Here is a 24,237-nt window from a genome sequence, read left to right as displayed (position 1 = left end):
GCTTTCACTAACCAACCCATCTATGTTTGCATTTACATCCAATTCATTTTATCCCTGTGGAATTCCATTGGTCACAGACTTCCAGCCTGAATATTGTCCTTCCACACCAACCCTGCCTTCTATCAGTAAGCCAGTTCTGTGCATTTTAATGATCAGGTAGAAGAGGATGCTTCAGTTACAGAAACAAATTAATCTTGCATTTATTGCAATAAAACATAATTGATTTTATATTTTTATTGTACAAGCATGAGATATTTGACCAAAAACTGCAGTATGTAAAAATAATTAATTTAATTGACATGCAACAATCATTTTTAGGCTGGCTAGGTAGTTCTTTGATGAACTATATGATCCTCGAAAATGAAATAATTTTCATGTTTACATTTCAAACACTGCAAAACAGTAATATTCTCCACATGTTGTGATCTGTGGGCCGAGAGCAGTGCATTATTAAGAAAGATTAAGGGAATACATAGTTACCAGTGCTATCTTTCCATTTATGTTGTACATACAGCAGTAAGAACAAACACAGCTTTCAAAATCATGAATACTTACATTTTAGATAGATTCCGATCAAATTAAAATTAGGAGATTAAATATTTCTAAGTCAGCACCAAATTGAATGTGACAATATTTTTACATTCTAGCATTAATATACATTCAGTCGAATACGTTCAGACAAAAACAAAATATTCACAACTCAGTAAAATATTAGTCCGCGATTCCTGATTCTTGCCAAGATAAGTCATAATCAACCAGAAATTTCACAGAATGCAGACCGCCTAACTGTTCTTCGAAATTTTATTTTAAATTATTCGCATCACATTTAAGTTTGAAGTACATTTCCACGATAAAACATGAAACGTTTGTTTTTCTGCCAACTGCCAAGACAAGAGCTTTTTTCCATTATGAGCTTTAAATGGAGGTTACACTGTGAAAAAAAACAACTTTAAAAAGGTAATGGACAATGAAAATCGGACCTATAGCTCTATACAAGTTTACCGACAACCACAGGCAAGAATAGGGTAAGACACATGTCAAATGCCCTGTGCAATATTATAATTCATATCTCTCCAGGCCATTCAGAAAGTTCTAATTGAAAAATAAAATATTAATTTATCCCACATTTAACCTGGAGGTGTTGGTAAGTAAACTTTTGGGAACTATGAAAGAATACCCTCGTCTCCCCTTGTGACGGTGAAGTTCCAAAGTAAGTTACAAGATGGAGGTATAAACAGCATGGGAGTGCCAGGATTCTTCACCAAAACCTCCTGGACTACCAGTGGTATTATGTTCTATTAAGCAAATTCAGATAGGTACATTTCAAGGTTTTTGGCAGGTCAAATAGCTAACTTTGAGAATTCAGATTGCACTTGTGGGATAGTGGTGCCTGCAAGTTAAAATAAGTGAATAGAAAGATATGGCCTGAATCCACAAGTATGTTGATTGGCAGCCAAATCTGACCAAGTCACATTCCAACTTATTGCCATCTTTCCATTTAAATCTATGAACTGTGCAAAGCATTACAAACTGTACACTTCTTTCGTCAAAGTCAAAAGCCCTCAACCCAATTGTTTTCAGAAGAGACTCATTCACATTTAGTTTCATTATCCAGGTAACAAAAAATAAATTTACAGCTGTTGCAGAAGATATCCAAAGGCACAAAGCAAAAGCTTTTGCAATTTACTCAGTTTTCTTATCGTGCTTGTCAACAAGGTTCTGAAAAATAAAAAACAACAAATCTTAGCTAATATTCATAGACTTTTGGCATTCATTGCTAGGTTTCTATGGAACAAACTATGGAGGAATTAAGCAATACTCATCAGGTATTCCCTGACATGGATTCACATGTGTCCATTTTTCGCCCCATTCCTAAAATGGTAATTGTAAACTCATTGAACCCAATGAATTAGTGGGCTAAACGCCACCCCCCCCCCCCCCCCACTGAGATTGCCACTTTATTCTAGAAGAATTTGGACGATCTAACGTTTGTCTTCAGCTCAATTTTTTTCTACTGATCCCAACAATACCACATTCTTCTGCTGTAAAAAGATCAAGCCATCTCTGTTTTAAATATGCTTATTGAAATAAATTCCAGTCCTCTGTGGTAGAGAATTTCAAAGACTCACAACCATTCGAAGACATTTCTCTTTATCTCAGTCTTGTCAGTGTTTCGCTGTGCCTTGGTACACATGACCATAATAAACTAAACTGAATGACTTAACTGCCTGGAAACCCATCGCTCTGCTGCACTCTTTCTTGTGGGAATGCTACATGAGCTATAGGAACAGAATTGGGGAAGATTGAAAAACTTACAAACCTCTTATTGATCAATCCAGACCAACGGCTTTTTTTTTAATAGGAAGCAAGTTGCAGAGGGTGGGTAAAAGGTGCTTAATTGCTGCCAAAAGGTGGGGAGATGCAATAAATTGCCCTTCAGTATACAGATAGCGACCAAGGAAGAATACTGGAGGAAGTAGCACGTCGTTTACAGAGAATAGGCGCTAATGTTGGAAATACGAGTTTGTAATACACTTTCGATTTCACAAGCGAAAGTGTTTGTAAAGTACTACAAATGTACACAATAGGCACACAAAATAACAATTATCTGTTACCCCTCTCGGTAGTGGAGTAGCATTTTCACACTTCCAATTTTGATTTTCTCTGCTAATTCTTCAGGTGATTGTTCAAGCAATTGTTCATTATGACAGTTTTTACGAATATCATTATATCAGCACTGACAAGTCAATTAGATATTCAAAATATATGCCTTTTACTTGTTTACCATCTATGGTGCTAGTCATCCTGAGCATTGTTGTTCCATTTCCAATTTCAAGACTGCCTTGGGCTTTGTTTCATAACAGGCCCACTAAAATATGTCAGACTATTCACAGATCCTGAACTTTCAGCAGAAACTATTTAATAGTCTGTAAAAGCTAAAGTATAAGTTCATAACCATTTGTAGATAAAACTCCCACTAAGACAAACCAAATCTTTACTATGTTTTACGTAGACACAACTAGTGTCATTTATAAATGTTATGTCTGAGAAGGATTCAGTCAAAGAGTTTGATATGTTGAAACAAAAACATTGCAGATGCTGGTAAAAGCATACAAAGGACATAAGACCCTTCTTCTTTTTCCTCTTTATAGTTTGATAAGTTGAAAACTAGTTAGCAGGAAAGATTGAAAATATTGGTGTAGAAGTTACAATTAAAGTATCAATAAGAATTTCATGGTCGAATATGAGAATGTTAGACATCAGAAAGCTTGGCAATGATTAATGGGAATTTCTTTGTTGCCTGTATCACGATCACAGGTATTGAGAAGTATAGGTGAGCATAAATGCGGAATTCATTGGAGAGGGGAACAGATGGACACTTCTGTGGCCACCCTGGTGTCAGTCAGGGACACACAGCGAGCAGAGCTGCTCCTTCACAACGCCATGGATCCATGTTCAGTCCGGGTGCTGCCTGTGTGGAGCTTGTATACTCCCAGACCGAGCAGGTTTCCTCCCGGTGCCCCAGTTTCCTCTCATATCCCCAAAACATAAAGGTTAGTAGGATAGTTGACCACTGTAAACTGATGTGTGTATATGAGTGGTACAACCTGGAAAGAGTTGATAGGAAAGTGGGAGAATAAAATGGAACCAATATTGTTAGTGAAAATGGGTGTTTGATGGTTGGACAAACGCGCTATATAGCATGGAATCAGGCTCTTTGGCCCAGTTCATCTATGCCGACTAATATGGTCCATCCACGCTAGGTCCATTTCCCACTAAAGCTTTCATATCCAGGCACCTGTCCAAATGTATTTTAAATGTTATTGTACCTGCTTCAACTACTTCCTCTGGCAGCTTGTTCCATATGCACGCTACCTACTATGCGATAAAGTTGCTCCTCAGATTCCATTTTAAGTCTTTTCACTCTCACCCTAAAAGCATCCCACTTCCTCGACATACCTTTTAACACAAATAACTACTATTGTCAACTGCCTAATGTCATCAAAAGTTGTCCCAGCCCCAATTTAGAACTTTAACTTGTGGACAGATACTGTATTTATATATGATTATTTTACCATTGATAAAACTGTGGTTGTTGGTCACAAAAGGCTTGCCCACTGGCACGTCAGTGACTTGCCCAGCCAAATTCCTTAGGTCAGATAGGTCAAACTTTGCCTTGTACCTTGTAGGATACATTCTACATATTGCCTGGAGAAACTTTCCTGAATTCTACCCCATCTAAGCCTTGGCACTATGGCAGTTCCAGTCTACATTCAGAAAGTTACAAAAACCTTTACTCTGGCGGCTGTCTGCATTTACCCAACGTATTTGTACCTCCAATTCCCATTGATTATTTGGGGCCCATTAGCACAACCCCTACAAGGTGATCACCTTTTTATTTCATAGTTCTACCCATAGAGCCTCACTGGACAATCCTTCAGTTATGTCATCTTGGACCTTTGCTGTGACGTTCTCCTTAATCGATAAAGCAACTCGTTGGACTCTTTTTACCCTCACTTCTTTGTTGCCTGTAGCACCTGTACCCTGAAGCATTAAGCTGCCAGTCCTGTCCCTCCCTTCGCTAAGTTTCTATAACGGCAATCACATCCGAACCGCATGTAACCATCCAGGTTGAGTTCATGCGCATTACCCGTCAGGTCCATAGCATTGAAACAAATGCATTTTAATCCAACCATCTTTCCTTATTCCATGCTGTGCTCCAGCGTGTCCCATCTACAAAACTTGCTGTCATTGAGATCTGCACTGACTTCTGTCCTCCCACCTGCCTCACTACTGCATTGGATGCTGTGCCCCGGACAACCTAGTTTAAACGAGTGATACTAGCAAATATACCCACTAGAATATTGGTCTCCCTGTCGTTCATGTGTACCCATTCCTTTGTGCAAGTCCGCTCTGCCCAGAAGAGATCCCATTGATCCAAAAAAACAAAACAAATTCCTGTCCCTTGTACTAACTCTTCTCAGTCATGTATGTATTCACCCGTCACATCATCCTATTGCTACACTCGCTAGCACATGGCACCAGGAGTAAACCAGAGATCATGTCACCTGTATCAATGTGCACAATGATCTGGCTTCTTACCTTGTTCCTTAAGATTGTTCTGCAGACGCTCCAAGGCATCAAGAATACCGGCACCATAGACCTGATTGCTGCTCTCTGGAAATCTTCTCGCTCAACGGTGTCCAAAAACGGTGCACTTGTTTTTGAGGGGAATGGCTATATGGGATTCCTGTAGTTTCTGCGTACTTACTTTCCTGGTGGTCACCATCTACTTTCTGTCTGTACCGTGGGTGTGACCACTTCACTATAACCCCTATATATGATGCTCTCATTCACACGGATGATCCCGCCACAGCTCCAGTTCCCCCATGGTATGTTGCATTAACATTTGAAGGGAGATGGAGTCGGCTAAGAAACTACTTGTGGGAGATTATTCAAACGGTAATGAAAATGAATGAAGGTTTTTGTTTTATATGTCAGAATGGTCTCGACATTATGCAGTAAACTAAAACAAGTGTTCTTACCTGTACCCCATCATGCTCCTTCAGAAGTCGGTCATACTCCCTTGTCAGCCCATCATATTGTTTTCGGGTTGTAACCATTTCGATCTGTGATTTCTCAAGGGCTTTACCACAAAAGGAATTAAGAATTAAAATATAATTAAAAACCAATTACTAAATTCAACTTACAATCTGCAAACAACTTTCAAAGTTGAAAAGGATTCATCTCCAGAATACTTCTCCAATAATGCACTCTACAGAGCTCCTAATATAGCTTGCATGGAGGTTTCCTGCAAGTTATTTCTGCAAACAAGAGAAGCAGAAAGATCATAAGACTTAGGAGCAGAATTAGGCCATTTGGCTCAGCGAGTCTGCTCCACCATTCGATAACGGCCATCTATTTTTCTGTCAGATCCATTCTCCTGTGTTATCCCCTAGCCTAGTGGTTCTTAACCTGGGGGTCGTGACTCCCTTGGGGTCGTTTGGGGTTTTTCCGGAGGTCATGAAGGGGTTGTAAATAACATCAATTTGTTGAGCCCATTTTTAGGAACCTAACAAAGGTACATACCACACACAGTATTTTGTTCGCGTTTGCGCTTATGTATACACAGGGCCTATGAGGGGGGGGGGGTGCAGGGGGTACATCGTACCCAGGCCCAGTCGAAAAGGGGGCCCAGGAGCCGAAGGAGGGGGGGCTGGGAATTTCCTGAAATCTCAGAAAATGTTTGCTTATATATTGTGAAGACTAGCATGCACATTTTGTGTGAGCCTACATTGTTTTATATATCGTAATTCGTAGAAATTGTGATCCATAATTAATTGAAGAATTTTAACTGGCGGGTGTGTGGGTAGGGTAACCTGATTAAAAGAGGGGGAAGGGGAAGACCCATCACTACTGATGGGTCTTCCCTTTAGGAGGGGGGGGGGGGGGGGGGAGCACTAGGATCCAGCAGAGTCATCACTGCTGATGGATCTTCCCTGTAGTGGGGGGGGGGGGGGGGGAGCACTAGGACCCAGCAGAGTCAGACCACGTGCTGTCTGCATGGTGGAGTTTGTGGGCCTGGTGCTGCGCCGGGAACTCTGGTGAGGTGATGTGGGAAGTAAATTTATCATGGAGTATAGGAGCATAAGGTGTCAAATGCAGAAAATCAACAGAGCGCTCCATTCCACCCCTCTCTCATCTTCCATACCCCTTTTTGCCTTGCAGGCTACAGCTCATGGCATAAAACCCGTAGTAGATAAAAACAGGATGACTAATGGAGAAGGGTAGGGGGCCTGAAAGAAACTTTGTACCCACTGATAAAATTCCCCTGAGGCCCTGCGTATATACACACGAACTGTTTGTTTTGTGAACCATGTCTTCCAAGACACGCACGTATAGTGAAGCATTTCTCAAGTTCGGCTTCAAAAATCCGTGGTCAAGCCGCAATGTGTTATCTGTGCCAAGGTTTTGAGCCATGAGTGCACGAAGCCCAGCAAACTGAAGATCCATTTGGAGTCTTGTCACGGCGACCTGGCGCGGAAGGGCGTGGACTATTTCAAACTAAAAGAAGCCGTACTCAAGGGTTCCCGCATCGATTCGATGGGTCACTGCGCTCATCAAAATGAAGCAACGTTGGAGGCTTCATACCGGATTGCTTATCGAATCGCACAGACTAAGAAACCTCACAGCATTGGTGAAGAGCTTATCAAGCCATGCCTTTTCAAAGCAGCAAAGTTGGTGCTGGGGGAACGGCAGTCAAACAAGTTCAGATTTCACTTTCAAATTTGCATTTGATAAGGTCCCACATAGGAGATGCATTTTATAAGGTCCCACATAGGAGATGAATTTGATAAGTTCCCACATGGGAGATTAGTGGGCAAAATTAGAGCACATGGTATTGGGGGCAGAGTGCTGACATGGATAGAAAATAGGTTGGCAGACAGGAAACAAAGAGTATGGATTAACGGGTCCCTTTCAGAATGGCAGACAGTGACTAGTGGGGTACCGCAAGGCTCGGTGCTGGGACCGCAGTTATTTACAATATACATCAATGATTTGGATGAAGGGATTCAAAGTAACATTAGCAAATTTGCAGATGACACAAAGCTGGGTGGCAGTGTGAACTGTGAGGAGGATGCTATGAGAATGCAGGGTGACTTGGACAGGTTGGGGGAGTGGGCAGATGCATGGCAGATGAAGTTTAATGTGGATAAATGTGAGGTTATCCACTTTGGTAGCAAAAACAGGAAGGCAGATTACTACCTAAATGGCGTCAAGTTGGGAAAAGGGGAAGTACAACGGGATCTGGGGGTCCTTGTTCATCAGTCAATGAAAGTAAGCATGCAGTTACAGCAGGCAGTGAAGAAAGCGTATGGCATGTTGGCCTTTATAACAAGAAGAGTCGAGTATAGGAGCAAAGAGGTCCTTCTGCAGTTGTACAGAGCCCTAGTGAGACCACACCTGGAGCATTGTGTGCAGTTTTGGTCCCCTAATTTGAGGAAGGACATTCTTGCTATTGAGGGAGTGCATCGTAGGTTTACAAGGTTAATTCCCAGGATGGCGGGACTGTCATATACTGAGAGAATGGGCTTGTGCACTCTGGAGTTTAGAAGGATGAGAGGATATCTTATTGAAACATATAAGATTGTTAAGAGTTTGGACATGCTAGAGGCAGAAACATGTTCCTGATGTTGGGGGAGTCCAGAACCGGGGGCCACAGTTTAAGAATAAGGGGTAAGCCATTTAGAACAGAGACGAAGAAACACTTTTTCTCACAGTTGTGAGTCTGTGGAATTCCCTGCCTCAGAGGGTGGTGGAGGCCGGTTCTCTGGATACTTTCAAGAGAGAGCTAGATAGGGCTCTTAGAGGTAGCGGAGTCAGGGGATATGGGGAGAAGGCAGGAACAGGGTACTGATTGGGGATGATCAGCCATGATCACATTGAATGGCGGTTTTGGCTCAGAGGGCCGAATAACCTATTCCTGCACCTATTGTCTATTTAATGACACAGTCAAAAGTCGAATCTCGGATATGAGTAATATTCTGCTGGAAGTAATGAGCACTGTGAAGAGCAGTCCAGTGTATTCACTGCAACTGGACGAGTCAACAGATGCTGCCTCATGTTCCCAACTGCTAGTCTACGTTCGTTACCTCGAAAGAGAAGCCATGAAGGGAGTACCTGTTCTCGGAGCCATTGGCTACTACCACTCGGGGAGATGTGTTCAGAATGCTGGAAGCCTTCCTCATTAAACATGAGCTTGGCTGGGAACGCCTTGTCGGGGTGTGTACAGATGGGGCACCTTCCATGGTCGGATGCAGATCCGGCTTCAAAGCCTTCATGAAGGATGTCGCTCCCCATGTCTCCTTCACCCATTGCATGATACATCACCATGCTTTAGGGATGAAGATTCTCCCTCCTGGTCTTCAAGAAGTGCTTTCAGATGTGGTGAAGATTGTGAACCACATCCGAGGGAGCACAACAAACTCAAGAATCTTCAAGGCAATGTGTGAAGAAATGGGCGCCGATTTCACTGTTCTCATATTCCACAGAGGTGCGCTGGCTTTCGCGTGGTAAAGTTCTCAAACGTGTTATTCAACTTCGAGAGGAAATAGCGCTGTTCTTGGAGAGAGGGTGTACCGAGGAGGAGAATCAGCTTCATGAAAAGATGCAGGACGAACTGTTCTTGATGAAGATTGCTTACTTGGCTGACTTCTTCGCCGAGGTGAATTCCTTGAACCTGTCACTTCAAGGAAACCTCCCAATGCTACACACGGTTTGTGACATAGTGCCAGCGTTCAGGAGGAAGATTCATCTTTATCAGAGAAGTGTCCAGGATGGTGACACGACTATCTTCCCTGAGATGACGACTCTCCTGGATGCTATGCCAGATGTTGAATGCCACTTCCACGAAGAGATCTCAACCCACCTTCTGGCAATTAGTGAAGTTACTTCCCCAGACTGGACGACCGCTCTCGTGATGAGTAGATTGTCCGACCTTTTTCCATTGAAGACGGTGCCATCAGCGATACTGACGTGACTGCGAAGGTTGAATTTTACCGAATTCGTGAAGATGCGCAGCTCAAGAGTGACTTCATGGAACAAGAGCTCGCCACGTTTTGGCTGAAAGTGAAGGACTGTCCTGTTCTTTCGAAGAAGCCCCTGACCCTATTGGTCTAGTCCCCCTCAACCTATCGCTGTGAGGCTGGATTCCCAACCATGGTAACTCTGAAAACAAAGGTACACAATAGGCTTGTGATCGACGCTGACATGAGGTGCTGCGTGTCGAGCATTCGTCCTCGTTTTCATTACCTGATGGCAGCAAAGCAATTTCAGCTATCCCATTGACTGAGCATTGGCAGACATGCTTTAATAAATTGGGATTTTTTTCCCCAATTTTTGTTTCGGGGGTCACGGTACTGACCAAGAATGTGTGATGGGGCCGTGGGACCAAAAAGATTAAGAACCACTGCCCAAGCCTTTGATGCCCATAACCTTTGAAAAAGGGGATATGAGGGAAATGGAACTTGGGGATGGGATATGAATGTACAAAGGAGGGAAAATGAGGATGACCAAGGGTTGGGAGAAATGTGTATGTATCAGGATTTGGAAGGGGGGGTTGTTATTACTTGAAATTGGATAATGTGATTATTGGCATAAAGAGGGGGGGGATTGATAGGTCCAACACCCTCCCCTTCACCTGTATTCACAATTCACTTACCAGGCCTTTATCTGCCCCACCTCTCTTTTCCAGCATCCTGTGCCCCCCCCCCCCCCCCCCCATAAGTCTGAAGAAGGGTCCTGATCCAAAATGTTACCTGTCCATTCCCTGCAGGGATGTAGCCTGGCTCGCTGAGATATGACTGGGTTTTGAAATCTTAACCATATTTATTGATGCTGTAAAACAATCAACTGGTGGATTGTCAATTCCTGAGGATTAAAATGTCTATGGTTTCATAATTTTACATTGTATTTTATCTTCCAGTGAAAAGCTTTTTGTTTCAGTCAACGGAAAGACAACACATGATTACAATAGAGCCATTTTCATCCCATGCCATCTCACACCACATCTTTAAAAATACTAATTTTACAAAATGAGTTTTTTCACTTCTTGGTTAACTGCAAGATAATTATTCAATTTGATTGGTTGCTTGGTGCCAACAGTGACAGACAGCAACTAATTCCACATTACTATGGGAAACATTTTTGTCTTTCACCGCTCACTGTAAAATCCATTATTTCAAACAAAAGAGTTAGTCATAAAGATACTATCCAATTATGCAGCATTCCCAAATTCTAAAAAGAAATCTTTGTTTCATACATGACTCCAAAACCAACATTGCAGAATACTTTACAAAGCTTTATGATCTAATTCAAAATTGCTCAAGTAAAAATGGTCTGCCGTAAGAGTGCTTACTAATGAAAAAGAAATAATTGAAGATATTTGACCTTCTGAAGGATAAAATGTTGCGTTGATGATTATCGTGTCATCTGAGAAAATACCTCAAATCTACGCAACAAAAACAAGATCATATGTAGCTCATAATAGTTCCTCCCCACCTCCAAACAGGTAGAAACTACTAATTTCTTGAATTGTTGATCCCTAAACAAATGTCTGAGGCCAATTCAAAACCTTGATTAATATTTTCTTCACAAATTAAAATGGGTTTATCCTGCACTTTTCCACTAAGCCACTTTGAAGTTAAATTGCAGCCTTTACAATTGCATTTTTCCCTTGTTATTACATTTTGACCACAAATCGAAGTTTCATATCTGAAAATTTGACAGGTAGAAGATTGTATGAGAAATCTGTGCTAACTTCAAAATATGCTAAACTCAATATTTTATTCATGTTCTCACTACAATTTGCTGATGAGCACCAACACATATTTACAATTCCTCAAGGCGCAGCAGCTGAACAATTGCCAGATGTTAAAATCCACAAAAGTGTAACAAGAGTTCTTGAATAAAGGCACACTGGGCTTATTCAGTATAAGCAACACGAACAGGAAGGTTTAACTTTTATCCAAGCTTGTATTAAGTTAACTGGCCGCAACTGGAACTACAAAGACTCTTAAGTGGTTTCAGTGCCACAGGAGAAGGGATATTAATCAAAGAAAACGTTGAATCCAGAGACAGACATTCAAATTAAACAAATCTTGGATTGAAAACAAACTATATAATAAGATTTTTCTCATCAGCCCCAGGAACGCCTTAATTATTCCTTTGGAATTAGGTTACCTGTCTCTTGTAAGTAGGCATCAAACCAACAGGAACCTGCTTTTCCTAATAAAATCTAGTACTACAAAATTGTACCTGTCAGGAAGGGGATATAGAATAGATATCAAAATTATCCACTATTCTGAAGGATGGATTGGTCAATAGTTGAGAGGTTCAAAAAATGAATTAAGTTTTCTAGTTCGATGTAAATATATGCGTAACAGCAGAGCATTTTCTCATCGTAATTTTACCCATGTGCTTAGATTTTGATTTTGATTTAGAGAGACGCAGCACAGAAACAGGCCACTTCGCCAAGTTCATGCACTCGGGTGCCCATTGTATTGATCATATTTTTTTTTAAGACTTCCCATCATTGACTCTTCCCAGATTCTAACACTTATCTACTCACTAAGGGAAATTTTGTGACCAATTTACTTACTAATCCACACATCTTTGAATTGTGGGAGGAAACCAGAGCATCTGGAGGAAACTCACATGGTCACAGGGAGAACATGCACTCAAAGTCAAGATTGAAACCAGATCTCTGACCTCGAGAGTCAGCAGCTCGACTAGCTGCCACATAATACTGTGAATGACAAGAGTATTGGCCTGGACTCTCTGTTGGTGGAAATGGATGTTGCCTACTACTTTTGTCGAATGAATGTTATCTGACACTAATCTGCACATACCTGATTGTCGTACAGATCATGTTGTGTGTAAGCATGCTCTGCTTTGTTTGCTGAAGTGTTACAAACAGAATGGAAAATTGTACAATTGTCAACAAACATTTCCACTTCTGACCTTATGACGGAAAGTCATTGATAAAGCAGCCTAAGATATTGGCACTGGATACTGCCTTCAGAACTCCTGAAGTGACATCTAAAATCCACAGCCATCTTTGTTTCGGTGACATGTGTATCACAGAAGTGATTCTCTTTGTTGTCATTGACCAGTTTTACTAGGGCTCCTTGATCATCAAATACTACCTTGATGTCAAGGGTGGTCATTCTCACTTCACTCTTATAATTCATTGTTTGGTTTCTATGTGGATCAAAGCTATGATGTAGTCTGGAATGACATAGTCCTTGCAAAACTAGGCATCAATAAGTAGATTCTTGGTAAGAAAGTGGTATTAGAAAGCATTATCAATGGCAGTTTCCACTTCTTTGCTCAGGGATCAGAATTGTAGGACTACAGATATCTCGTCAGACTTTGGACTGGAATCATTCACAAAGGTATGGAATTCAAGGACACAAAGGGATTCAGAAATAAGTTAACCATTGCTTAAATGGTAAATTTTATAGATCAGTGAACATGAAGATGATTGGCGAATAGGGGTTGATGTGAGCTATATAATTTTATATGTAATGTGGAAAGCTAGATGTCATGGAATATTCAGTTCAGGAGATGTCAAAGCACTTCTTGGCTGTTGATTGAGAGATAATCGAGAGAGTAGAGCACTCCTCATTGAACCAGATTCCTAGCTTCATATTGGAGGTAGAGCCAGGGATATTTTTCTGCATCTGCTGATGATCCACAGTGAAGCATAGATGCTCAGTGGGGCTGGCAAATCAGTTTATAGCTATCTGCTATATGTGAAGAAGGGTCATTACATCAAAGTAATGCGTTATAAAAAACAATTAATTTCACATATGCCGCTGAGATTCTCCATCACCCCACCACCTCTGAACATAATTGATATTCTCAAGACTATTTTCCAACACCCAACAATGAATGAGCAGAAACTTCCTTCAACTCCAAATCATAATGACTGCAACATTGCCAATTACCCTTTCCAAAAACATTCATCACTTCCATTCTACCTGCTGGCAATTTCTGTAAAGCAAATCCATATTGCTCACACCATTTTTATTCAAAACACAGTTCTCTAGATATCACAAAGCTTGCTTATTATTAACTGCTTTGTGACCTCCAGAACTGACTGTCGAGCTTTTCACACTATTAGCAGTTATATATTCAACTGCTAAATCTTCAAGCTCTAGAATTCCTTCCACAAATGGTTCCTTATGGTAAATGCTCCTTCAATTCATCTTCAGCAATGTGACTCATTTATCTGCTTCTGTTTCATATCTTTTTGGTTTCACTTCTATGAAACACTCTCAACCATTCAACCATGTTGAAGTTTCTACATACATGTAAATTGTTGAAGTGGAAACATTTGAAAGCCTTATGCACAACTTTAACAACAAAAAAATCTTCAGGTACTACCTTCCGTGGTTTTCTTCAATTCAGTCTTCAGTTTGTCAACTTCCTTAATCATTTGTTCGCGTTCCTCTTCCAATTTCTTATTTCCATCACCTTTATGTCTATTACTAGCCTAATAATAAAACAAATTATGAAGACTTTAGTGAGAAGTAGTGCAAATAACAAAAGTTTGCATTAGATTTCTTGTGTCTGCTGCAGGTTCTTTAAAAAGAAAATCACTGAAATAAACACTTCAGATTCAACCAAAGTCATACGAATCATGAGAGGATTTGGAACATCATTCCTCCGATTGTAATCTATGCTCTGTGGGAGGCTTGAGGTATGAAGGTGTCCATTAAAGGTTCCAATATGCTCAGAAGGCAAGGTGCATGGGAAACTTCATCCTGGGAGCCCCAACTACTCCAGAGGTACAAAGATAGCTCATATCTAATCCTACATGGTTGAATACAAAACCCAGAAATGATCATCAAATGATCGTCCCTCTGGAAATATAACAAAATCAATTTTCAATTTGTTAACACTGAAAAAAATAGGTATCATACAATTAAAGTTATGCTTAAAGATTTTCAATGTGCATGCATCACTTTTAAAGTCACTGCATCATTTAAAAGTAAAAACTGCACTTTGGATAAGTTTCAGATGAATGAAATGAAAGTTGGAAAAAAACTGCACATTTTAGCAAAAGTTCAGGCCTGCATCACTCAACTAAAAATGCTGGTTTGTGGCTTAGAAATTCTGAAGTGGCAATACAAGTACTGTAGGTATAGATGGGGGGATATTACTCAAAGAGAGAACTAAAAATTAAGTTTCGGAATAAATAAATTTTATATCACAGAATTTGAGCATTTGCAAAACTTTATTTTTGTCCCATCCTTGTGTTACCTTTCTTAGATCTTCATTTTCCTCCAGATACCTTTTGGCTGCCTCGTTTGCATTTTCTGTTTGAACTTTAAGCGCCTGATTTTCTCCCATTGCAATTGCCAGTTCTGAGACAAGGGTGATCATTCGGCGAAGAACACTGCAAAGAAAATTTCACAAAAAGGACATAATTATAGGAACATTTTAATAGAAAATAGAATTAAGTAAAAAATAGCATTAAGACCATGTTATTACAATTGGAGATACAAGAAACTGCAGGATGCTGGAATCTTGAGCAAAGCACAAAGTGCTGGAAGAACTCAGCGGGTCACATAGCATCTGTGGAGGGACCCACTGAAGGGTCCTGACCCTAAATGTCATATGCCTAACTAGCTAAGTTCTTCTCGCACTTTATGTTATTGCAATTGGATCTGGTTTATGAGAATTTATCATTTCTGAAACTGTATAAGAGCCTAATTAGGTGCTAGAGTGTTTGCAGTGTGACTACTGAGCCAAAGCAAATACTTTAAATATCAGGGTCCTTATCAGATATTAAGTGTGTTTAATTCACATTGTGTAAATTCAAATGGCTTAGCTTTATTGTTAAAAGTTTAAATGCAAGTTTTAGTATATTATTCAATGACATACTTACCTAGAAATTAAGAGCCTTGGAGAACGGCAGCACTTTCTAACCTGCCATGAAATACAGTTGACTATTGCAATTTAAAGCAGTCTTTATAACAAGCCACATTTTTCTCAACACTTTATTGAAATAGGTTAAGTTATTGTTTAAATTTTTTTTTTTAAATCTGTGTGTATTACATTTAATGCCATGTTAAGCTGTTTAATGTGAAATATCATTGTTCTGTTCTCTTGACTCTTAAACACTCTTGACTTAATTGCTGAGTTGTAATTCAGGATATTTTTGTACACCGTCTCAACTTGGAGCATTCTGCACAGGCCCGATTATTGGTTTTGGCGTGATTCTTTAAATTTGGGTTTTCACATAATTATTTTACGCACTAGAGTAACAATTACATGTTACATAGATATTACAGCATAGATACCGGCTATATAGCCCAACAGGTCATTCCTGGTCGAAAAGGAAAAAAGCTGCAGATGTTAGAAATCTGAAATAAAAACAGAATAACTCCATATTCTTGCCACTTCAGCAATAGATTTCAAAAAATGCTAATTTTATTTGCTATGTGTACTTACAGCCAGAGGAACAATGAAAATCCAGATATATAAAGATTCCTTTGTGCCCGGAAAAGTTTCATGTTAAAGTGATCGTACATATTTGGAAGCAGTTTTTCGTCTTTTCCAATTCCATGATTGGCTGAGTATTTTCTCACCTCCCTAATGGCATCTACAAGCAGACAGATTATTACACAATTATGAGATTACATATTTATAACCACATAAGGTTAGTAATAAAACAGTTAGAAAAATGTATTGAAGATCATAAGTTGTAGGAGCAGAAGTACGCCATTCAGACCATCAAGTCTACTCCGCCATTCAATCATGACTGATCTATCTTTCCCTCACAACCCCATTCTCCTGCCTTCTCCCCAAAACCCTTGACACCCTTAATAATCAAGATCCTATCAATCTCTACCTTAGAAATATCCATTGACTTGGCCTCCACAGCTATCTGCGGCTTTGAATTACACAGAATCCCCATTCTATGACTAAAGAAATTCCTCCTTATCTCCTTTTTAAAGGTACGTCATTTTATTCTGAGGCTATGGTCGTTGGTCCTAGACTCTTCCACTAGCGGAAATATCCTCTCCACATCCACTCTATCAAATGTTCAACCACCTACCCAAAAAATGTTTCTAGACTCAAACTTCTCTCATGAATGACATCCCCATAGAAGCCCAATGTAATTCTGCTATTACACCAAACAGGCATCTCTGTGGAGCACAAGAATCAGAAATCAGTCCTTGCAAGTTTCTTCTCAAAAAGTAATACGGGGCGGCACAGTGGCACAGCTGTGAAGTTGCTGCCTTACAGCGCCAGAGACCTGGGTTCGATTCTGACGACGGGTGCTGCCTGTAGGTAGTTTGTATGTTTTTTGTGTGGGTGCTCCCGTTTCCTCCCACACTCCAAAGACATACAGTTTTGATGGTTAATTGGCTTTGGTAAAAATTGTAAATTGTCCCTAGTGTTTAGGACAGTGCTGGTGTATGAGAATCACTGGTCGACGTGGACTCGGTGGGTCGAAAAGCCTGTATCCGCGCTGTATCGCTAAACTCAACTAAATTAAAAATCTAAAATAATAAACCGAATAAAATATTTTCTCTTAACTTTACCCTTGATAAGAAGTTGTACTGCAAGTAGTCATCAGATTAGGCAACAAAAAAAAGACCTAGGGCAGCTAAAGTCAAAATAGGCATGATGCAATTCAAATTAATAAAACATATCCTTCCAATGTGATTTTACAGCACCATATTACAAAACTGACTTATGCCATAATAATCTTGATCATTTTGTTAATAGTCCCCTAATTTTTGGAATACTAATTAAATAGCCAAGATAAGGTGTAGATGGTTTATGCATGCAACCTATAACGTAGCTACCTCAATACCACTAACCACGCCTACCCATATCAGTATAACTGTGAGATCCTCCCTTTGTTCCTCCCTGTTGGTTCCAGCACGTCTGAAGACTAGATGCAGTCAGTGCTGGGACGTGTGTACCATGTGCTATAATAAAAGATTCAGTAAAGGTTACAGTGTGTTAGACTTCACTCCTTTACATGGTGTCAGCAAATAAGCCTAGCGCCTCCTGTTTATCGGTTTTTATTTCTCCCTTGTGTATCAGTGTTTAATTTCATTTTGTCATGGCATCTTCATGCCGAAGGCCATCTCCCCTTGTCTTTGACGCTGACATTGCGGAACGATGGGCTACTTTCGTGATGGACTTCAATCACTTTGTTAATATTGTGCACCGAAATGACCCAGATGCGGTCAAAGCCTCCCTTCTGTTGAACCTTGCCGGTCCAGACGCCATGAAACGGGCTCAAGCTTTTGTCTACACTCCAGCGGTCCTGGATGACAACGACCAGGTCTTCGAGCCGGCGGAATCTGCTAATGACCCGGTATGTCTCTTGCGCAAGTTTACGGAGATTTGTGACTTGCCCTCCAACCGCATATTGGAGCGGGCTAGATTCTTTACTCGTAAGCAGCAGCCTGATGAGCCTGTTGAGTGTTTTATCGCCGACCTGCGCTACCTGGCTCAGCGGTGCCGTTTCGATACCATGCGTGATCAACTCACCAGGGATATCCTGGTCACCGGCATGCTAGATCAGAAACTACGTGCAGATCTGCTTCAGAAGCCGGACCTCACTCTAACTCAGGCTATGCATGCCTGCCGTATCGCTGAAGTGGTAGTCCCACCACATGGGCTGAGGGGGTCTGAAAACCGTACTGTAAATCTAACGGGCTTCGCCGTGCCTCGTCGCAGGCAGGACAATTTTCGCCCTCCGCCACGTCCCGCCCGCACATCCAGGGTCCCGAATACCAAGAAGTGCCCCAACTGCAGTTATGTCCACTCCATGCAGTCCCAGTGCCCGGCATTTGGAAAAGCCTGTAATTTCTGTGGTAAAATGAACCATTTTGCAGCTGTATGCCGCTCCCGTGGGAACGCTCCCCAACCTTCCAGACAATTCTTAAACAACCTTCAGCAGGTTGATAATGACCTCGATTCTCAGTCTTCTGCCGACACTGCCCCAGACTCTGAGCTCAGCATTTCCAGACACCAGTATTTACACTCTCTTCCATAGCCGATCTCGCCTCCCTGATCCTTCTGTGCTCGTTACTGTGAACAACAAGTCCTTTTCTGCGAAGCTGGATACTGGTGCAAAAGTGAATGTTATGTCAACATCACTGTTCAACAAGATAAGGAATAATGAGCTGTTGACTGCTGATCGCTCTATACTACGTGCTTATGGGGGAGAAGAGCTAACACCTGTGGGGAGGGCCACCTTCCACTGTGTGCTGCAGAAAGCATCCCGTGACCTGTCGTTCTTCAATCTGGACTGTGACTGCGTGACTCTTTTGAGTAATCAAGCCTGCCAGGACCTTGGTCTAGTGTCTTTCGACCGCACGGTCCACGAAGTGCGGGTGATGCTGAACCCACTCTCCGAGTACCCCGACCTCTTCGATGACAAATTGGGGAAGCTGCCTCTTGTGTACAAGATTGCTACTGACCCCTCTGTCACGCCTGTGATTTGTGCCGCACACAGGGTGTCATTCGCTATGAAGGACAAGGTGGAAGCCATGCTGAACAACATGGTTAAAATGGGGATGTTGGAAGCCGTCAGCGATCCCACCAAGTGGGTCTCCACCATGGTCGCCACCATGAAGAAGGGTAAGAACGAAATACGGGTGTGCATCAACCCCAAGGATTTAAATATGGCTATAAAACGTCCCCACTACCCTATGCGGACTGTAGAAGATGTTGCTGCCCAGGTCGGTCAGGCCACAGTGTTTTCCGTCCTCGATGCCAGAAGCTCGTTCTGGCAAATACCTCTGGACAAACGCTCCTCAGACTTAACTACTTTTAGTACACCCTTCGGAAGGTTCAAGTTTTTACGAATGCCGTTCGGCATCAACTCTGCTAGCGAGGTGTTTCAGCGCTCCATGGAGCAACTGTTTGCCGGTCTGCCGTGTGCCATTATTGTGGATGACATTCTTGTTTATGGGAGAGATGCTGCTGAGCATGATCGCAACCTCCGACGGATTCTTGACCGCGCTCGCCAGATCAACCTAAAGCTGAACCCGTCTAAATGCAGGTTTCGTGTAGCTGAGGTGCCATATGTTGGCCACATTTTCACGTCCCGCGGGCTGAAACCTGATCCGCAGAAGACAAACGCTATCTCCGAGCTGCCTGCCCCGACTGATGTTACCAGCCTGCAGCGGTTCCTGGGTATGGTCAATTACCTGGGCAAGTTTATCCCGAACCTCAGCGATCTGAGCGCGCCTCTGAGGCAACTGACAAAGAAGGACATTGCCTGGTCCTGGTTTCCCCAACACCAGCAGGCTTTCGATCTTCTCAAAACGAAGCTGATCAGCACACCGACTCTTCGGTTCTTCAATCTGCAGCGTCCAATCGTGGTGACGTGCGATGCTTCCCGTTTTGGACTCGGTGCTGCCTGCCTGCAGCTCTATGGTGATGGCTCGCTGCAGCCCATATCCTATGCCTCGCGGACTATGACGGACACCGAACAGCGCTATGCTCAAATAGAGAAGGAGCTTCTGGCGGTTGTGTTTGCCTGCTCCAAATTTAAGGACTTCCTTTTCGGTGCCAGGTTCACTGTCGAGACGGATCATCAACCTTTAGTGACTATCCTCAACAAGCCGATCCACATCGCCCCGGCCAGACTGCAGCGGATGATGCTGCAACTACAGCGGTTCGACTTCAAGATCGTGTACAAGGGCACTGAGATGCACGTGGCTGACGCCCTGTCCAGAGCCCCCCGGTCCTCCTGCGACAGACATCCCTACGAACAGGAGGACTTGCAGGTTCTCAACGTCAATTTCGTTCCCTCCAAACAGCTGCAGTGCCTGGTTGAGCACACTGCCAACGACCCCAATCTGCAACAGCTTGCAGCTGCCTTCAGGTGCGGGTGGCCCGACAAGCACACCTCGTTGCCTGCGGGTGTACTTCCTTTCTTTCTGGTTCGCGATGAACTGGTGCTCCGGGACGGGATCATCATCAAGGGTCACAAGGTGGTCGTCCCTGCTTCCCTGTATGACTCGTACTACACCGCTGCCCACATGGGGCACCCAGGAGCCGATGCCACAGTCTCCCATGCCCAGGAACAGTACTATTGGCCTGGCATGGCAAAGTACGTTAAGGCCCGTGTAGCCTCCTGCCCCGATTGCAACTCTCTTGCCCCTCACCAGCAGCGCCAGCCGCTTCTACAATAGCCGGCCCCTGACATGCCCTGGTCAACGCTGGCCGCAGACATTTTTGATTGGCGTGGTAAGCAATACCTCGTGTTGGTTGATTCCTACTCGAACTGGTTCGAAGTGGACCTTCTCCCTGCCATCACCTCTGAGATGGCCCTCAGTAAGCTGCGCCGACACTTCGCCACCTTTGGGTCCCCGGTCCGTTTACAGACCGACAACGGCCGTCAGTTCACCAGCGCTGAGTTCAAAGCTTTTGCCGTGAAGTGGAACTTCACTCATTTCACCAGCAGCCCAGAATACCCACAGAGCAATGGCCTGGCCGAACGTGCTGTCCGCAGCGCCAAGACCTTGCTCGAACAGTCTCGTCTCTCCAACAGTGATTTCTACCAGGGTTTGTTAAACCTCCGTAACATTTCCAGGGACAATACCATGCGATCCCCTGCTCAACGTCTGATGTCATGCGTTCTTCGCCCTCCTATGCCGATCGCACAACAATCCTTGGTGCCAAAGGTCCTTCAGCCTGCTGCTGTCCAGCAGCGGATTGCTCAACGGCATGAAGTTCAGCGCCGCTCCCACGACAAGCCTGCCGCCCCCTCTCACCTCTGCTGCCTGGCCAGGTCGTTCGCTTGCAGACTTCCACCGGTTTCTCCCGACTCGCAACCGTGGTCGGGGTGGACAATTCGCCACGTTCCTACTTGGTGGACTTTGAAGGAACTATTTATCGCCGCAGCCGCCAGCACCTGTTGGCTGTCAACGAGCCTAAGCCATCCCCTGCGGCCCCGCATGCTCCTCGGTTGCGATTCGAGCCTGCTCCCACTAACTACCCCTCGACTCGCATGCCCCCATCTGCCCGTTCGCCGCGGTCCCCTCACCATGCTCCTCCTCCGGGTTTCTCAACCCCTGTCCGCTCCTCCCCTTCCCGCGCTCCTCTCTCACCGCCTGCTCCAATCTCTCCTGCACAGTCCCCTTCCCCAGGCTCTCCTGTGCCGGTCGGCTCCCCTTCCGCATTCCAGGCTGAGTCTCCGCCTGCGTTCTCCATTCCAGCTGTTCCTGCTCCTCCTCCTCTTCTTTCGGGTGGGGAGGGTGAGGGTGCCATGCGCACCCGCTCGGGTCGGGTTGTCAGACCTCCTGACCGTTACGGTGATTTCGTTTAGATTTGCAGATTTTGTATAATCTCCCTGCCACTGTTGTTTCTTTGATTTCTTAATTTCCTAAGGGGAAGGATGTAGATGGTTTATGCATGCAACCTATAACGTAGCTACCTCAATACCACTAACCACGCCTACCCATATCAGTATAACTGTGAGATCCTCCCTTTGTTCCTCCCTGTTGGTTCCAGCACGTCTGAAGACTAGATGCAGTCAGTGCTGGGACGTGTGTACCATGTGCTATAATAAAAGACTCAGTAAAGGTTACAGTGTGTTAGACTTCACTCCTTTACAGCCACATAAGCAGCTAGGAGGTAAGAAGCTGTTTAAAATAAAAGGCAAGTAACAAGATGAGGGTGGTTTAGGATTTTGTTGAACACCAAGACAGCACTGAATTATGTGTTGAAACATTCCTAAAAACAAATCAAAAGATAAAGACTATCATGTATAGCCGTGTTGGCAAAACAACACAAAGAATGTGCAAGAGTACGATGAAACTTTCAACCTGCAATTCTACCGACCATACCTCCCTCTAGTTTACATTCACCTCTGACCTTCCATCTTTATTAGATTCAACCATTTCAACCTTTGTCCTCAATTTATAACCTTGAGCATTGGTTAACATCTCCACCAGCTATCAACTCCATCAGTTGCAGAGGGGTGTGTGTGTGTGTGTGTGTGTGTGTGTGTGTGTGGGTGTGTGTGGGGCTGTGTGTGTGGCTGTGTGTGTGGCTGTGTGTGTCATTTTGCCTTTGAAACCTATCTCCTCGAAAACCAGACACAAAAATGCAGAGATTTTCGGTATTTACATATTTCGGTAGGGATTTAACTTATGATTTCAGAAATCCACTCCTCTCTAAATTTGGTCAATTATTTCCCCAGATTTTGAATAAAGTTGTTCACAATATTCAATTTGTAAAAAATAAATGCCGCTTGCCAGCTGCTGACGTCACAATGCCCACATGCCTACCAATCGAGGCCCACCTGCCTCCTGCCCCCCCCCCCCGCTGTGGATTAATGCAGCTGCTGTCAACGCGCATGCGCAGTTTTCCACGAGGTACACCCCCCCCCCGTTCTTCAAAAGGCGCACAAAGATCGAGAAACTTCTGCAGCAAAGATCCCAGCTCCGCTCCGCTATAGGATCTTTGTTCTGCACATCGCGAGGTCAGCGTCGCTCACGTTCTCCTCACTGTTGGCGAAGCTTGTGAAGCCACGCCCCTCCCCTCCCCCGCCCACTCACTCTGCCGCAGGTTTCCAGCTTTTCGCAGCCCACTCACTCGCCCGGCTCTCCTCCACTCCCGCCCCCCCATCCTCCTCCTCTCACCTCCTCCCCTCTCCTCCATCCCTCTCTCCCATCTCCACTCGACCCGTCACAGGGGACCACCTCCTCTCCGTGTCCATATCCGCGGCCCGAACGTCTGTAACGCTGGCAGAGAAAATCCAGGGACACCTCTGTGACACAGGAGACACCAGGAGGATGTGGAAGGGAATCCAAACACTGACGGGGTACAAGGCAAGGCAGCAGGTAACTGACACCGACACTTCTCTTCCAGATAAACTGAACAATTTCTTTGCACGTTTTGATGCAGCTAACACCACACCCAAGGGGAGAGCCAGCCCCTGCTTACAAACCGACCAGCCAGTCCTGACCATAGACTCAATGGACACACAGAGAATCCTGTCTAAGGTCAACCCGTGGAAAGCAGTTGGGCCCGACAACATCCCAGGACGTGTGCTCAAGGAATGTGCTGATGAGTTAGCAGATGTGCTAACAGACATCTTCAACATCTCCCTTAGTCGCCATTGTCCCCACATGCCTCAAAACTTCCACAATAATCCCAATAGCAAAGAAACCAGTTGTTGCTTGCCTAAATAACTACCGCCCTGTCGCCCTGACCCCCATAATAATGAAGTGTTTTGAACGCCTGGTGAAACCTCACATTACTGCCAGCCTCCCCTCATCGTTAGACCCCCTCCAGTTTGCCTATCGCCCCAACCGTTCTATAGAAGATGCCATCTCTACCACGCTGCACACAGTACTCACACATCTGGAAAACAAAAACACCTACGCCAGAATCCTGTACATTGACTTCAGCTCAGCTTTTAATACCATCATCCCACAGAGACTTGTGGAGAAACTAACCCTGCTGGGCCACAACACCACCCTGTGTCACTGGATCTTGGACTTTCTGACAGAGAGACCGCAGTCAGTCCGTGTTGGCAAGAACACCTCGGGCTCGATCACGTTGAGCACCGGCTCCCCTCAAGGCTGTGTGCTCAGCCCGCTGTTGTTCACACTGCTCACACATGACTGTGCTGCCAGATTCAGGGACATTAGATCATAAAATTCGCAGATGACACAACAG

At 43.7% G+C, this 24,237-nt stretch overlaps 1 protein-coding gene across 2 annotated transcripts in view; it reads right to left on the bottom strand.

Moving 5' to 3' along the window:
• Nucleotides 1-222: 222 nt before the first annotated feature.
• Nucleotides 223-24,237, bottom strand: part of LOC116985166 (B-cell receptor-associated protein 29-like) — a 34,658-nt gene continuing 10,643 nt past the window's right edge. For both annotated transcript variants that reach the window (XM_033039718.1, XM_033039717.1), the window contains exons 4-8: nt 16,024-16,174; nt 14,830-14,965; nt 13,951-14,059; nt 5,547-5,647; nt 223-1,719 (exon numbers count right to left, since the gene is read on the bottom strand). In XM_033039718.1, coding sequence (XP_032895609.1) covers nt 1,684-1,719; nt 5,547-5,647; nt 13,951-14,059; nt 14,830-14,965; nt 16,024-16,174 — 533 coding nt within the window. In that variant the 3' untranslated portion in view covers nt 223-1,683. The remainder of the gene's footprint in view (nt 1,720-5,546; nt 5,648-13,950; nt 14,060-14,829; nt 14,966-16,023; nt 16,175-24,237) is intronic.

This window comes from Amblyraja radiata, chromosome 21, assembly GCF_010909765.2.
Source record: "Amblyraja radiata isolate CabotCenter1 chromosome 21, sAmbRad1.1.pri, whole genome shotgun sequence".
Taxonomy (NCBI): domain Eukaryota; kingdom Metazoa; phylum Chordata; class Chondrichthyes; order Rajiformes; family Rajidae; genus Amblyraja; species Amblyraja radiata.
Note: the sequence above shows the minus strand (reverse complement) of the source record. Positions and strands in the feature narration are given on the sequence as shown.